The sequence below is a fragment of the Asterias rubens genome, chromosome 11, assembly GCF_902459465.1.
Source record: "Asterias rubens chromosome 11, eAstRub1.3, whole genome shotgun sequence".
NCBI lineage: Eukaryota > Metazoa > Echinodermata > Asteroidea > Forcipulatida > Asteriidae > Asterias > Asterias rubens.
The window spans coordinates 6065003-6082864 of NC_047072.1; the positions used below are offsets into that span (position 1 = coordinate 6065003).

The 17862-nt window shown below is 36.8% G+C and overlaps 1 protein-coding gene across 4 annotated transcripts; it reads left to right on the forward strand.

Annotated features, from left to right (window-relative positions):
- Positions 1-2579: 2579 nt before the first annotated feature.
- LOC117297059 (myosin-VIIa-like) lies at positions 2580-16225 on the forward strand. 4 transcript variants are annotated; one of them, XM_033780182.1, is made up of 16 exons: positions 2580-2712; positions 3775-3940; positions 4617-4739; positions 5438-5518; positions 6654-6724; positions 8095-8274; positions 8699-8801; positions 9106-9268; positions 9461-9719; positions 10326-10440; positions 11182-11277; positions 11814-12103; positions 12654-12770; positions 13430-13513; positions 14840-14959; positions 15888-16225. In XM_033780182.1, exons 2-16 carry the CDS (start codon positions 3787-3789, stop codon positions 15957-15959), a joined length of 2028 nt encoding a protein of 675 aa, XP_033636073.1. In that variant the 5' UTR covers positions 2580-2712; positions 3775-3786; the 3' UTR covers positions 15960-16225. The 4 variants fall into 4 exon arrangements, with proteins under 4 accessions (XP_033636073.1, XP_033636075.1, XP_033636074.1 ...); XM_033780184.1 differs by having other exon boundaries at positions 4620-4739; XM_033780183.1 differs by having other exon boundaries at positions 2580-2706.
- The last annotated feature ends 1637 nt before the right edge of the window (positions 16226-17862 follow it).

Sequence of the window (17862 nt, forward strand, 5' to 3'; positions counted from 1 at the left end):
TATTACTTGCTGAGGTGCTTGATTTTTTTTTTTTAAATGAGTAAAACAATGTCAGGAAAAAATGTTTCGTCTCAGTGATCATATATTATGAGACAAAAATTATTTTAGCATGTAAAAACGTATTTTCATTCATTGTTTTACTAATTTCTCAAAAACTACAGCACCCCAGCAACTAATGTTTTAAGGTACGCTTTCTACTATCATTATTTTCAAACGGTATTAGTTTAATGTAAGTCTGTGGACATTGTGTTTTTGTGTTACAAAAAGTACCCAAATCCTCACTTTGCTTAATTTGATTGTCCAAATCAAAATCAGATGGACAGAAATTGGTGTTTTTTGTTTTCCCCAAATAATGTGAAGAACTTGTTTCCTGGTATGATTGTAGCTTTTTGTTTGGATCTAGCCAAAGTATGAACAAGTTCATTTTTGAAAATGACATTCTCCTCCTATTTGCTGACTTGAAAAGGCACTGGGCACCTTTTGTAATTGTCAAAGACCAGAATTCTCAAAAACTATGTTACTTCAGAGGGAGCCGTTTCTCACAATGTTTTATACCATCAACAGCTATCCATTGCTCATTACCAAGTAAGCTTTTGTGCTAACAAGTATTTTGAGTAATTACCAATAGTGTCCAGTGCCTTTAAGCTATGTCGAAATATAAACATTTTCATTGAGGCACGTACATTTAATGTAAGGTACAATGGGATAATATGAAAACTACATCATCACTTCATTGTCTAAATGAACTGTGAAATGCAATAAGAGAATAAAACACCAACTTATTATTGAAATGTATGAAAATTAGTTGTTTGTTTGTTTGTTTGTTTGTTTGTTTGTTTGTTTGTTTGTTTGTTTGTTTGTTTGTTTGTTTGTTTGTTTGTTTGTTTGTTTGTTTGTTTGTTTGTTTGTTTGTTATTTCCAAATATCACAATAAATAATCATAAAACATACAAGAAAAAAGAGGAGGGCACCAGGAGCCTGGACCCTTTAAAATATAAATTAATTTGTTTTAGTTTATAACAATAAACAATATTGATTGATGAAGTGAAAGTACGGTGAAAGGTGTAATGCATACAGCAAAAAATAGCACAAAACAATGATTGGTTGTAATCAAACTGTTTTTAACAATGTGTTTGCTATGCAGCCATAAATACATATTATTGAGAGTTTTTAAACAAACAGAAAAATTAACAGAACATATTTAGGAAATTACAAATTAGACAATTTGGAATTGATAATCATGGTACGCGTGTAGTTAATACAGGTGGTGTCATTTTAGACGATACTGGTTATAAGTAGGTTTTTCATGTATTTTTTGAAGCTGTGCACAGTTCTAAATGAAGGTATTGGGGTGAGCTGATTCCAGAGTAGGGGGCCTTGATGTCTGACTGTTTTCATAAATAAAGTGGTCCGAGCCTTTCCAATATGAATTTTAGTAGCAGATCTAGTGTTATGTGAATGTCAATATTTCGTGAAAAGAGTAGTCTTATGTTAACAAGTTAAAATCCATCTTAAACATAAGGACCCCAAGATGATATTTATACGGTTTAAAAATATCGAGTGTTTTAAATTCCTTGAAAAGGGGTGCAGTGTGCTCTCTAAAGCTAGAATTGGTTATTACTCTCAAGGTTTTCTTCTGTACGATTATAGCTTGTTCAGGTAAGAAGCACGAGTGTTTCCCCAGGCTAGAATTCCGTATTGAAAGTGGCGTAAACTTTTAAGGAGATTTGATAAATTTAGGCTTTAAAGTTGGTATTAGTTTGCGTCCTCCAGGAAACTGGCAGCGAGTCAGGTTTGGGAAAAAGTAGCCCACCTTGTTGAGCTGTTATGGCTCTCTTTTAACATCGAGCCCGTAACAGCTCATCTGAGTTGGCTAGGGGAAAGCACTAAGGGATGCTATTTTTTTCTAGAGCAGGCCTAGGCCTAAATTAACAAAATTCCAAACGGCTGACTTACAAAGAATTCAAAAGGGATCAGAAGTTCAATTGTCTGAAAACATATCTGATTGGTTTTCAAGAGGCTGTGAGACTTTAAATTGTATTGTTTTTATTTAAAGGCAGTGGACACTGTTGTCAAAGACTAGCCTTCACAGTTGGTTTATCTCAACATAGGCATAAAATAACTAACCTGTGAAAATTTGAGCTCAATCGGTCATCGAAGTTGCGAGATAATAATGAAAGAAAGAACACCCTTGTCACACGAAGTTGTGTGCGTTTAGATGGTTGATTTTGAGACCTCAAGTTCTAAATCTGAAGTCTCGAAATCTAATTTGTGGAAAATTACTTCTTTCTAAAAAACTATGGCACTTCAGAGGGAGCCGTTTCTCACAATGTGTTATACCACAACCTCTCCCCATTACTCGTCACCAAGAAAGGTACTTTATGCTAATAATTATTTTGAGTAATTACCAACAGTGTCCACTGCCTTTACTTGATTAAAATATTATCATTTAGGTTTGGTTATACTTTTTAGGGGAGTTTTACACCCAGATCAAAATCACTACAAAAAATACCGCCATCTGTCGACAATGCATTGTCATTAATGTCAATGTCCTATATGCGGAAATAATATGAGGAATGGAAATTATTGGGAAATAATGTGGATATTTCTTAGACGTGGACCAGAAACCCAAATAGCCCTCATCCCTGCTGGTAGGACATCACCAACCCGCCAACCCTCCATATCTTCAAAACATCATCATTTGGAGTGCGTGTGAGTCTAGTTTATTGCTCCATGGTGTGAGCGACCATAGAGGAGTGACCTACATAATTAATGATAAAATACTTTTATTTTGTGCACTCAATAAACTCAAACATAATCTCCGGCTTTGCCTTAAAGAAACTGTGAGCGGGAATATTTTTACGACCTCGCCACCAATTTCGATTCTGCCCGGTTTCTTTTTTTACCTCAGGTTGTATCTATTCGATTGGGTTAGGGTCAAAAAGTGTACAAAAAGTGGTTTTCATGGGACCGGTTTTCAAACTGTAGTTGTTTTACTCTCTCTTTCATCAGGATGTCATGCGGTAACCCAGACCTAGTAACTGGGGCGCTGTATGCCTATTCCTGTTTTCGAAATTGTGACATTATCTGTCAAACTTAGTATATACTAGGTCTAAGACCGATAACCTTACATTTCGAAAAAGGAATACAGCGCCCCTGTTACCGGGTCTATTATGCGGTATATAACCCTTCGTACAGGTAAGACAACAATTCAGTGGACTTGAAGTTAACTGGAGCGGATAAAATGGTGGCGACGTATGGAATTATCCCCAATTATGTTCAAACCCATATCTGTGGACATTGTGTTTTGTGTAACAAAAAGTACAAACCCTAAGTCTGATACACCCTTTAAAGTGGACACTATTGGTATTCACTCAAAATAATTATTAGCATAAAACCTTACTTGGTAATAGGTAATGGGGAGAGGTTGATAGTACAAATCATTGTGAGAAACAGTTCCCTCTGAAGTGAAGTAGTTGGTCAAACTTTGGCTTTGTTATCTGACAACATCCATCAGTGAAGATGTTTAATCTTTTGGACTATTTTGTAATTGGGTGAAGCACTGATTATTCCTGGAATTGAAGGTAAGACTGCATCATATTGCTGACCAGTATATCATGCACTTTGACATCATCAAAAAGAGATTGTCATTTGTAATGTATTCCTACATTATGTTAATGTGTATGCTAATGAACATGTCCTTAGACAGTGACATTGGAATGAAACATAAAAACAAGCTGTCATCTGAGTAAATGTCTTTCTTTGATTCATAAGATTGTGTCAGATATGGCTGACCAGAGTGAGGAGACCATGGAAGAGGAGGAGATGGTCAGGCAATCTCAAGAACCCGAACAAAGATCGATGGCTGTTTATGAAAACATTCAACCGTTGCCAGAAACAAGAGACTTAGTGAGAGCAGAAAACACACAAATGCTTCAAGGTTAAACTTACTGTGATTAGTATCAATCTGTACGCATGATTTGAAATGAATATGTGAAGATGAGTTGGGATAAAATATATGTCTAAACAAATGTAATTATTTCTTTGATTTGATTTCTTGTGTTATTCCGCACACTTACTTAGGAATACACCCATAACCCTAGAGAAGGGTTACAACAATATTTTTAAAACTAATACAAACAAAGAGTTAGTAAAGAGCATTCTTTGTTTTAACCTCATTAGTTGTAGTATGAATTTCCTTTAACAGAACTATATACGATCAACAAGTAAAAAGCCAATCTATGCAAAAGTACTCGGCTATATGTGGCACAAAACCTTTTTCCGAGGTACATGATTAGATATGTTTCTGCCTTTATCATGTTTATGCTTTCACAAACAGTATCATGGACAGTTTTCTAAAAGAATAATACTTCGGACAAGAACATCCATTTCTTTTTAGTGTGGACTAGTCTGTTGATTCTTTAACGCTGTATCTTCTAGTTTCTACAAGTAGTTAATGAGCTGAGCATCTGATTCTAGCCAGATAATGTCTGTATTGTTTTTAGTTACTTGACGAATAAAACCATTCAATTCAATTCAAAATGAGTATTGAGCAAATTCCCAAAGTAAACTTTTGCATTTTTCATGTAGAAATTACTTTTCTTCATTGCCAACAGCAGGAGGTGCCAATGTGATGCAATCTATGGCTCTACACCACACAGACGGCAGCGGTAATTTGGCTGTTATAAATCCTAGTCACTGTACAATTAACATTGTACAGCTGAAGCCAGGAGCAACAGGTAAGGGACAAACATTAGCAACTTCTGTCAATTTTGTTTTAAAAGATTTGGGTACTTTTTGTAACACAAAACAAAATGTCCACAGATTGACATTAAACTTACACAGTTTGAGGAAAGCCTACCTTATAATTACTTGCTGAGGTGCTGTAGTTTTTGAGAATTTAGTAAAACCGTGTCACAAACACGTTTTACATGCCAAAATAATGTTTGTCTCACTGAGACAAAAATTATTTTTGTGACTTGATTTGCTTAAACTCAAAAATACAGCACCTCTACCACCACTAACTTCAAACTGTGTAAGTTTAATGCAAATCTGTGGACATTTTGTATTGTGTCTTACAAAAAGTACACAGACCCTGAGTCTCAAGAATATTTAACATAAATTAAATTTGGTTTCAACTTTGAAGTGGAACTGGGTTTTTTTTATTGTGTTATAATACAGAGGACTTTGGTAGTTGGGATAATTTTATATAACCAATGGAAATTACAAGGTTTGCAGTACACCATCAAAAGTTTGTCTGTAAAATGAGTTAGTGATGAATCAATACATCTTAGAGTGAGGTCCCTTGATATATATCTAGATTGTACATATGCCGTGCCACATTTTGCTCCAAATCAGTTTAGCTTCACAAGAGTTTTCTCCATCTTTTTCAATTTTATTTTGTTAGCCAAGTTCTCTCCTTAACTTTGTCTTTCAGAGGATGTTTTACCTGCATTGGAGAAATTAACTGCCTCCTCAAAACAGAAACAAGCTTCGGATTCAGTAGTGAAACCAACAGGTAATTTACTCAATAAAAGACATGTCAATCTGAGATAGTAATTCTTAAAGGAACATTACAGAATTGTCTTTTGCTAACAAAACAGTTGCTGGCAGTGTAAGCACTTTTTGTAATCCATTATGTACATAAACTGACAAACCTGTAGAAGTTTGAGATCCAGTTCCACCAACTAGGATATTCTACGAAAATGTTTATTTATTTATTTCCTCTGTTTACCCAGGGTGAGCCAAATCAGTGGGTAAAAAACTGGTTCCTATTGGGCCCTGCATAATGACATTGTTAAGAATAAACAATTGAACATATTAAAAAGTAAGCATAAAATCACATTATAAAATTATAATAGAAAAGTTGAAAACTAAGCTAAAATATGTAAGAATGTAAACGGAAAATTTAAAGCAATATAAGCATAAGACGAAGAGTAAAAGAAAAGTTACGAGAGTAAATTCACACAGTGAATAATAATAATAATAATAATAGCCAGTTTTTATATCGCGCTTTCACACCCGGAGGGCGTCCCAAAGCGCTTCACATTATTACCACTGGTCACTGGGCCTTAAACCATCTCAGCTCCCTGAGTATGCAGCCTGTGCAACATTAATATGCGCTCCTCGGAAAAGGGGGTTTTACATTGCCCTCATTGTAATGATTTGGCTGTCAATATAACAAAAAAATCTTCTGAAGAAGCTGCAAATTCCTTTATGTTCACCCTCAAATTATTTATCTAAAGGGGTAGCTTTCAGCTAGAGACGGGCGACAATGAGGTCTCCCTTGGCACAGCCCGACTTCACACCATGCACAACGCACAAACCATGGGGCGTGATGAGATGCTCAAGTCACAGTAATCTACGTGTCTAACCATACTCTCAAAAGAAACCTCTTTTGTTTGTAGTAGAATACTGGGTTTATCAAACAGCAAATGTGATTTAAATCAATGTCACAACATTCAACTTTATTAAAAGGGCTTCGTTTTGAGTTCAAAGTTTTATTTGTCGAAAATACAGCCAATAATGGCCCATCGGTACGAGTCTTCCCATGACTTTACTGTGTAGCTGTGTTTTTCTATACCCATCTCAGGTATGAGATGTTGTTGAATCAAGATGAATTTTTCCATATTATGTTTTTTGTTTTCAATCAGATAATGGAAATGTGCAAAGAGCCCATCCACCGAAAGATCCAACCCAGGTTGCTGCAAAGAGCTGTAGAAAGGCAATAACACATTTTATCAATTGGGTCAAAATAATGCCTTATACTCAGAGGACATGCAGGCAGTAATAGGATTTTGTAGGTCACCTTGTTTGCATGTATATAATAAATAAGCGTTAATATTGATTTAAGGCCTGGCACTATTGGCAAATTAGTAATAAGCAAGCACTAATGATGAAAATTAGTCAGGACTTTTCCTGTTTTTATTTTATTTTGTTTTTTGTGAATAGGGAAGAGTGGGTGGGGATTTGTTACTTTTTTCAATGTTCAGATTTGTATACTTTTTTTGTCCTGCTCGTTGTCTGTTTGTTCTGTTATAATGTCCTGCTCGTTGTCTGTTTGTTCTGTTATAATTTCCTGCTTGTTTGCCTGCTTGTTTTATTATAATGTCCTGCTTGTTTGTCTGTTTGTTCTCTTATAATGTCTTGCTTGTTTGTCTGTTTGTTTCCTGCTCGTTGTCTGTTTGTTCTCTTATAATGTCGTGCTTGTTTGTCTGCTTGTCCAGTTATAATGTCCTGCTCGTTGTCTGTTTGTTCTGTTGTAATGTCCTGCTGGTTTTTTATCTCTATTATGTCCTGCTTGATTGTCGTTCGTTCTGTTATAACATGGAGGTAGAAATATTTCTACCTCCTTGGTTATAATGTCCTGCTCATTGTCTGTTTGTTCTCTTGTAAGGCCAAATAGTAAAAAATACCAGTTTAAAAAAGAGGAGGATGAGAGCAAGATGGCCGCTGAGTATTTTAAATCAAACAGGCCACCAATTCTTCAGTTTGAACCCATCGCAAACATATTTTATACGTACATGTATTTTTTGCATGAGGACCTGTGTTAACACTATTAACAGGGTCGGCTTACACTAAGTAAAAAGATTGGCTTTTGTGTAGGCATTCACTAATACTTGTTTTATGAAACGGACGGTTACACGTGTTCAAGAGAATCACGTTAGATTCGGGAAGAGCTCCTAGGCCGGTCCTTTTAAAAAGATGGATTAAAAGTAAAATTAAGAAAAAGGATGCAGCCCCCCCAAAAGGATGCAGGCGGGGACGATCAACTTTTTTTATTTTTTATTTGGCCTAATGTCCTGCTTGATAGTCTGTTTGTTCTGTTATAATGTCATGCTTGTTGTCTTGCTCGTTGTCTGTTTGTTCTGTTGTAGTATCCTGCTTGTTTGTCTGTTTGTTCTGTTGTAGTATCCTGTTTGCTTGTCTGTTTGTTCTGTTGTAGTATCCTGCATGTTTGTCTGTTTGTTCTGTTGTAGTATCCTGCATGTTGTGTTCTAGTTCATGTTATACATCATGCAACTTTAAACCATCACAACAGTCAACAAGAGTTTTAACAAATGAATTCCTTGTCTTTCTGTGATTGATCATCAGGTGCTGGTTACACTGCAACCCCAGGAGATGTCCGATCGTATGCTTGCATCTCATGAAGAAGTAATGAAGAATGGTGAGACTCATCACAGACAACATACCCTGGAGGAGTTTGCTATCGATCACTTTAGACCACCTCCTAATAAGAGGACATTGAGTAGCGCTGTAAAGCATCGTACTAGGGTGAGTCTTTCAAAACCAATCACTTTAGGCCACCTCCCAAGAGGACATTTGTAGGGCTGTAAAGTGTCGTACTAGGGTGAGTGTTTTAAACCAACTTAGACCACCTCCTAAGAGGACATTAAGTAGGGCTGTAAAGTGACATATTAGGGTGAGTGTTTGAAAACCAATCACTTAAGGCTACCAACTATAAGAGGACTGTAAAGCGACGTACTAGGGTGAGTGTTTAAAAACCAATCACTTTAGACCACCTACTATTAGAGGACGTTAAATAGGGCTGTAAAGCATCGTACTAGGGTGAGTGTTTGAACCAATCATGAGGCTGTGTCGACCAGCCTGGGTTCGAGTAAAATTAGTCAACCTTTACTTATTGATTAGTGGGTGTATTTTATTAAGCTGTACTGGAGGATTTGTTTGATCTGTACAGGATAACCTGTGGAGTTACACCAAAGAAGCTATTAGACAACCTCTGATGAAGAAACTGCTGAATAATCCGGAGATGGCTGAACAAGCCTGCGATGCTTTTGAAGATATCCTTTTAAAATATCCAATAATCATTCAATCATCGATCAAAATCATTCAATCAATCAATCAATGCATCTATTGCTGATTGGTCATTTTGATCGATTGATCAATCGCTCCATTACAAAAGAAAGCTTGTCGAGGAGAGATCTGCGGACACGATGTGTGAACTCACTAGGACGTTATAAACTTGTTTATTATCAGCAGGGAAAGTGTTTGTCAATGTCAGTACTTGAAGTTCTGTTGTGATAAAAACTTTGCTATTTTAGTTTAAGAACCAACTTTACATTACTCTCCTTGACTTCTTTGAACCTGTTCTGAAGTACATGGGTGACTTCCCAACAAAGAGGTCATATCGTGATCGTCTTGATAATGACCTCTCAGTTAAAATATTTGAATCTCCATTGAAGAATGAGCCATTGAAGGATGAGATTTATTGTCAGCTCATTAAGCAGCTGACGGATAACAGACGAAAGTAAGTCACGTTCGTTACCTCTTTCTCAAAAGCTACGTTACTTCAGAGGGAGTGGTTTCCCACAATGTTTTATACTGTCAACAGCTCCCCATTGCTTGTTACCAAGTCAGTTTTTATATTAACAATTATTTTGAGTAATTACCAATAGTATCCAGCGCCTTCAAGCTTCTCATTATAAATGATTCCCTGTAGATTGAGTGAAGAGAGAGGTTGGGAGTTGATGTGGCTGGTTACCGGCATCTTTGCCTGTAGTCAAACCCTCATGCCAGAAGTTAAAAAGTTTCTACGTTCAGCAGATAATCAACTTTCTGCTGAATGCCTCCATCGATTGAAGAACCTGGTTCGTTTTGGTCAACGTAAATACCCCCCTCACTTGGTGGAAGTACAGGCAATTCAGCACAAGACTAGACAGATATATCACAAGGTGTATTTTCCTGATGACACAGCTGAGGTAATTAGTGATCGCAATTAACAGACAGGAATCGAAAACTTGTTTTTGATGTACCGATTTAAAACTTAAATCAAAATATTGCTGCTTATATGTATATTAATAATATTAAAAGATAAAACTCAAAGAGTTTATCACTAGTTCCAGTTGAATGAGCTAAAACAATGAAAACAATAAATGACCAGTACTTCATACTTGTCAATCTCCCCATTCCTTTGACCATCAGCTGATCAAAGGATTGGTTTGTCTGTCAGTCATTGGTTCTATCTGGCGGTCGACAGCTCGCCATGGCAGCTTCCTAGTTGTAGTTAGTGTTTTGTCAGTATTTTCATTGTATGCGTTTTGTGTTTTTTTCTGTATTTCCTGAATTTTTGTTTTCATCTCTCCTGGTTTTTCTCTCTTGACTTTCCAAAAGGGCTTTTAGACTTCACTGTAATTTTGCACTTTATAAAAATTGGTCATTTTATATTGTTATTAATTTGTACCATTATTATTATGTGTTGATAGAGGAAATGAATAGGTCTTCTGCAGTGATGGAAACATGCTTATCAATGATATTTGTTATTGTATACTGAAACCATTTGCTCTTTGTTTCTTCTTTGCTTTTAGGTTTTTGAGGTCACTTCAGGAACGAGGGCCAAAGATATCTGTCGGAATATTGGTCAACGACTACGGTTGAAATCCTCGGAAGGATTCAGTTTGTTTGTTGAGGTTGATGGTTATGGTAAACATATTCAATGCAGAGTTATTTAAAAGAACATACTGTTAAGTAGGTTTCTGTCAATCAAGTTCCATGTTGATAATATACAAGTCCCTAGAGAAATCCACATGTATACTAGTGAGGAAAGCCATCTTCCATCATTCATTCATGAATCTTGTCAACCCAAGAGTATTAATTATGATAAGTCGTCGTTGATTATTCTCCATTTATATAACACCCAAGCAGATCCTTGCCATTTGATTGGAGGATTGTCCGTCACGTGATAGCAAATAAAAGTACCATTGCACGCTGAGTCACTCGCCGTGCTTTTTCGTTCCATCCGAAAAGTACCATTGCACGCTGGCACGCTGCCAGCGTGCAATGGTACTTTTCGGATGGAACGAAAAAGCTGAGTAAAAACATCACTGCGTGCGCGTGTCTTTGGTAACGCAGCAGGTGTTACTGCAAGAAGGCATAGTAAAATTACTAGCATTCGGCTTCTACAGTTGAAATTGTTTGTTTTGAAAGTTGTTTCTTTCAATCAAAATGACAAAGTTCTACTTGGATGTTATATAAAACAAATAATGAATGTTTTTCATTCGTGCAATGGTGCGAATATGTTCATTCGTTGAAAGCTGGAATGTTCCATTCAACTCGGCTCCGCCTCGTTGAATAGAACATTCCATCTTTCAACTCATGAACATATTCGCACCATTGCACTCATAAACATTCATTATGTGTATAATATTTGTTGTCGTTTTGTAGTGACCAGTGTACCAGTACCAGAGGGTGATTTCTTTCTTGACTTTATGCAATATCTGATGGGAAGGATCAGCAGGACAGCTAGACCAAGCAGAGAAGGTAAGAGACAGGTCAAAGCAAGAAAGATGAATGTAACGGCCCTTTCATCCATGTCCTCTGAGAGCAAAGTGTTAATAGCATCAGTTGCAGCAAATATCAGATGATTGTTGAATTTTAGTATGGTACGTGTAGGTGCCAAGCAGGAGAGAGTGCTCGCCGAATTCAAGCTCTTCTATTCAGCAGAGTGTGTGTTTGAGCCTTGGTCGAGACACTTTTGTCCCTTGTATAATATGAGCAAGACACTTTTGTTGAGCTACATTTGGCAGTACAGGTGGTATTACTCCCGACGAGCTTTGAGATGCCCTTTTGGTGTCTAAATCGCTTTATAAAAACTGATTATTATTATTATTAGGATATTAATTTATTTTGTTAAGCATAAATGAACCTTAAACCTTGACTGTATACTCGGTACTTTTCCGAGTCAATCAAAGAAACCATGCTGTACTACATTGGTGGGGTTTAAGCCCACTTTAAAACACACATTTGGGATGTGTTTTGTTTCTTGACATTCATTTATGTTTGTGTTGTGCACCCAGGATCAATGGCAATAACCTACAAGGTAGCCTTCATGAAGAAGTTATGGACCAACACAGTACCAGGTCGTGATCCAATAGCTGATGTCATCTTTCACTACCACCAGGAGCTTCCTATGCTCCTACGAGGTTACCATAAATGTTCCAAGGAGGAAGCTGCTCAGCTAGCTGCTCTTCAGTACCGGGTCAGATTCGGCGATGATAAATCTGAGTTTCAGAATATTCCTCGGATGACGAAGAAATTACTGCCGTTTGATATGATTAGGGTTATGTCTCCTGAGGAATGGAAGAGGGTAAGATCTGGTTTACTGATTGATTTGCCTATAGAAACAAAAGAATTCTGATTAAATCATACACCATGTAGGTCAGCCTTTGTCCTCGATAAAATATTCTTAAGTTTTTTCCAGGGAACAAATGCCTGTTTGAGTCTTGTAGACACCGTTATTCAAGATAGCAAAACTCTGCACTTTGATCTCCTGTCTGACAGACTCTATGTGAAATGTCAAAGTTCACTTGTCGCCCTGTTGTAGTTGTGATCAAAGCTTCTTGCATCTTCACCCAGTCGACTGTTGAAGATTTCATATTTAGTTATCCTTAAACTGTTTTGACAATTTTCCTTTTAATAATTCTTCTTTTGAAATTGGCAGAGAGCAAGTGTTTATCAGGTAGCATAAAAGTTAATTTATTTTGTAGATTCATTTCACGTTTGTGTGTTTGTGCAGTTTGGGTACTGTTACAATGTTTGTTTAACCATACTGATATTTCCTTACAGGCTTTTTGTAATACCATTGTGATATTGTTTATTACCGCAAACCAAATATACATTATAATTTTTCTTGACAGGCTATTGTTGCTGCTTACAACCAACATTCTGGCAAGTCTAGGGATAAAGCTAAAATTGCGTTCTTGAAGATCGTTTACAGATGGCCAACGTTCGGCTCATCATTCTTTGAAGTCAAGGTGAGACTTAAAGGCACATGTTGCCTATAAAAAAGCATTTGCAACCATTTGTTATAAAATGCATATGGTTGGAAAGATGTTTAAAAGTAGAATACAATGATCCACACAAGTTTGCCTCGAAATTGCGTGGTTTTCCTTTTTCTGTGCGAACAAACACGGTCGGCCATTTATGAGAGTCAAAAATTGGACTCCCATAAATGGCCGACTGTGTTAGTCGACGAGGTAAAAGGAAAACCGTGCAATTTCGAGGCATGTTTGTGTGTGGATCATTTTATTCTACTTTTACAGCATCTTTCTACCCATATGCATTTTATAACAAATGCTTCTCAAAGACCAACTCGACCGATCCAAGGCAACGTGTTCCTTAAAGCTCTGTTTTTCACTCCGTCAATGATCTAGCACAATGGTATTCATTCATATTCCTTCATCTTCGTTGATTCATGTGTTAGATTTGAGTCCAGCATTCTAATGAAGTGGATCAGAGCATACTGATCGAAACGTTGAGTTATCAACCACCGGTTCTTTTCAGAACCAACACTACTCTACTAAAGAGATTTACACGTTTCCGCAAACCTCACCTAATTATACTCCCACCATGCAAAGTTTTTTTTTTGTCATGGATTTGTTTCTTCATTTATTGTTTTTGTTTTGGTTGACAGGAAACATCCGAACCAAGTATGCCTCAGATTCTCATGATTGCAATCAACAAACTTGGGGTGAATTTGATTGATAAAGGCACTAAGGTAAGAATCTACAAAAAAATAATGGTCTCCGCTTTTAAAAATATTTGTTTAAGTTGTCTGGCAAAAGAAGTTTGCGACTGTGTCCAAAAATACCATGTTGATCTATCATTGGTTGGAGGTTTTTGGCTGGAAGCGTGCCAATAAAAAATAATATTTTTAGTAAAACTAATGCAATTTTAAGCAAAATTTCCCACCATGAAAATCTTTAGTCATGTTCAAATCTGTTAGTATTTATATTATAATGATGTATGGTACTAGCCCTGTATGCTTCATTTTGAAAGGGCATGGGCACCAAGCCATTTTTCCCCTTGGTAAAGGGCACCCTATGAGAAGCTTGAACATTTCTGCTGTAGCATTTTAAGGGCACCGAGAAAATGACCAGGGGGCATAGAGGCAATCAATAATATTAATTTAGAATTAGAATTATGATGAAATAATTATTTGAAATAATATACGGAAATTCAGCTTCCATTGGCGTAATAGGAATAACACAGTTATTAGTTACACAGATTAAAAGGACAGAAATAATCGCACTAAAAGTAAGTAAAACACCCACCCAAAAAATACGAGAATATTTAACAAAGTATTCCAGTGAATGAGAAAACGATTGTGAATAAAATAAAACCTGCAGGTAATTAAGTACCCCTATTTACGTACAACTGATGTGTTAAATAAACTAATGGTGTTTGGGACAGAGGATTGCCAGTATCGAGTAAGGTTTGTACGACGAACACAAAGACTTATACCAGATCTATTTAAAACAAAATGATTGAAAAGGGGGTGTGTTGGATCTGATGAAATAATTTGAACCAAATTGCATGTTCAGAAAAGATGTTTTCATATGTTGGCAAGGTGAGGCCGACAGAGCACTTGGCCCTTTTACGGACTCGCTCAAACAGTTCCCTATTTTTCTTTGAAAGTGAACCATATACACATAATATTTGGGAGGCTAATCATCCTTACTCGCAGCTAAGAGCTGACTTGCGCGAAGGATGCGGTTACAAAGTGTTTGAGAAGAAGGCATGCAAGTGCTTTGGCTGCCAGCCACATCAACCCATTATGACCACGGAGCACAGCCATAGATCGAAAGTGTTTGATTTTTCCCGAGGGAGGAAAACCGTCTGGTCTGGAAAACCCTCGTGGCGCAGCAGAGAACCAATGCACAACTCAACTCACATATGGCCCCGACCGGGAATCGAACTGGGGTCACCTTGGTGAGAGGCGAGCGCTTTGCGCACAAGCCAACCATGCCACCCCAAATGCTTTTGTTGCCTGCATTGTATACACCCTTTAAACATCCACTTTTGACTTTGTGTGGTTTTACAGGTGACCCTTGCCACGTACCCCTTCACTAAGATATCCAATTGGAGCAGTGGTAGTACCTACTTCCATATGACCATTGACAATCTAGTCATGGGAACCCAGCTACTCTGTGAAACATCACTGGTAAGTAAACATTAAAGGCTTGGGATTAAACATTGTGTGATTTTAGAACAATATTTGAAGAATTAATGTTCTGGCCCCATTTTCATAAAGCTGTTGAAGTAAGCAGCAAATACTGCTTTGATAAGCACAAAGTTAATGGGGCAAAAATTGCAACAATGTAAACTTTATGGAGTTTTGGCTGGTCATCCGTTTCTGTCAAGCAAGATTTTTCTGTGCTTAGCAAGCTTGTATTCTTGCAGGCAGTGGACACTATTGGTAATTACTCAAAATAATTATTACCATAAAACGAGTAATGGGGAGAGGTTGGTAGTATAAACCATGGTGAGAAACAGCTCCCTCTGAAGTGACGTATTTTTCGAGAAAGAAGTAATTTTCCACGAAGTGGATTTCGAGACCTCAGATTTAGAATTTGAGGTCTCAAAATCAAGCATCTGAAAGCACACAACTTCCGTGACCATAGTGCGACAAGGGTGTTTTTTTTTTTTTAACTAATATCTCGCAACTTTGATGACCGATTGAGCTCAAATTTTCACAGTTTTGTTATTTTATGCATATGTTGAGATACACCAACTGTGAGACTAGTCTTTGACAATTACCAATAGTGTCCAGTGTCTTTATAGGCTTTTTGGGCCCATGTGTTGAAAGTTTTGCTGTATTAAGATAAATGCTGAATTTCAGACTTTGAAATATTAATTTATTTGTACTTTGTCTTTGTTTTTACTGCTAGATATAAGTTGTTGAAGTATTTATGTAACCTATAGTTTGATGGTGCCTCTGGATTTTAAAGAACCACTTAAACTAAAATCTTAAAGTGTTGAAATGAATGAGTAAAAGTGTAAGTCAGGTTTTAGAATTTTTTGTGCTCTACCTACACTTTCGTTATGCATTTTAAAAATCATCAATTAATATTTATTTTGTTGATTTCCAGGGCTACAAGATGGATGACGTTTTGACCGCTTACATCAGCCAAATGCTGACCATCAAACTAGCAACGAGCTAACAATCGCAAGTAACTCATATATACAAATCATCTCTTAAACCAGTTCTACCAGCTGAAATTGGGAATAACTAGTTCCACTCACCAGTTTATAACAGAACAGGGGTGGATTCTACAAAGAGATAGGACTAGTCTTATCTCAAGTAACGACGAGTTACTCGTCCTAACTAAGGACTAGCCATGCGTTTTTTGGTCATCACAATGGGCCATATTTTTGACCGCGTGAGGGCGCTCTCAATCACTTCCGGGGGTATATTCATTCATACGCAAAACAGTTTTTAAAGATTGGAACACATTATAACCACAGACATCTAATCCATCACAGACAATAAGACTTCAAAAGGAGCCGTTATAATCCACCTCTAAAGCAAATTGAAACTACGGCGCAACAAAAGTGACAGAACGCCTATTAATTTGTGCAGGGCGAATCGCGTGTACCCCCGGAAGTGATCAAAATACTATTTATAGCGCCCCCGCGCGGTCAAAAATAAGGGGCATTGGTCATCACAGTTGCAAGAAAGTAATGAAAGACAAAAGTTTGTGTGCTTTCAAGATGGATGAGAAGGGCTTAAGGCCCGTAAGGCTTAATAAGGTCTTTCTCAGTTTCAAATATTTTTGTGAAACTACCTAAAAGAATCCATACTGCAGAGAGAGAGTCGTTTCTCACATGTTTTATACTATCAGCAGCTCCCGCTGCTCTTCACCAATTAATTTTGTATGCTTATTGATTAACTACCTGCCTAATAATGATTACACTTAGTGACTTACTTATAGTATGTGTTACATTTAAATAATGACAAGCAATAATAACTAAGCAATAACATGACAGAAACATGCTACAGGAGTTTAGCATCGTGTCACCATTTGTCATGTATGTAAATAATGGCAAATCTGATATATATATATTTGTAACTGAACTTTCTTAGCAACCAATTCTTTGTTTATTTTGTATAACCAGACGTTCTCAGTTTTATGCAAGAATGCAATCAAATAAGATGTAGTTCAAGGTATAGCAATTTTCACTGTCTGTACAATATTCATTAGCCATTAATTGTAAAATTTTGCTGGTGTCTGCCAAGTTAAGGGAAATACATTTTATTGACCCTCCTACTATAATTAAGTTGATACACCATTTGAAACCATTCAGATGAATGGTTTTTTAATAGTATATACCGTGCAAACAGTTGGTGCCCCAAATGGTTTAGAATCGTGGTGCTGCTGGTACATAATCCTATGAGGATTGTTTTTAGTGGTGCATCAAGAATCCCACTACGTCATGACTTTGAGTGATAACAGGGGGTGTGGGAGCGTTCGATCTGCCCCTGGCTATGAGGTTACCATACACTATATCAATATCAACACTACTCAAAACCATGTGTGTACAAAACCAATGGGGTTGTAAAAGTTGGTGAATTTTGAATGGTTTTGAATGGTGTAGGAGGGGTTAAGTTAGCTTGAAATGAATGCTCTAAGCTTTCTCTGCTGTCATGATGTAAATAGTTTTGTATTGTACTGTACATTTCCCAAAAGTTATGTGGGTTAGTTCCCTAAACAGCTACTTGAGTGGAATGTTTTTAATGGAAATGCTATTTTAATTTGTTTATAATGCGTTTGTTCACCATTAAAATGTAATTTTGATAATGTGTATACTTCTGAATTGTTCGTAATTATCGATTGAAACATAAGGCCACAACCTCAAGGTTTGGAAAAACTAAAAACACTGAAAACACTTCTGCTGTATTGTGGGATGTACATTTCCCAAAAGTTATGTGGGTTAGTTTCACAATCAAAATAGACAAGTATTTGGTTAAATATAAGTAAAACATGTGGATAAATATTTCAAAAGGAATGTTTCTAGTTGTCAAGATCAAGTGCCAAGATTAACTTGGAGACTTCCATTCCAATC

Excerpts from the sequence above, each read along its gene's own strand:
- LOC117297059 (XM_033780182.1), top strand. The coding sequence starts at position 3,787 with ATGGCTGACCAGAGTGAGGAGACCATGGAAGAGGAGGAGATGGTCAGG. Across the intron at positions 8,802-9,105 it reads AGCCTGCGATGCTTTTGAAG|CTGTTCTGAAGTACATGGGT; the intron begins ATATCCTTTTAA and ends ACTTCTTTGAAC. Across the intron at positions 9,269-9,460 it reads CTGACGGATAACAGACGAAA|ATTGAGTGAAGAGAGAGGTT; the intron begins GTAAGTCACGTT and ends GATTCCCTGTAG.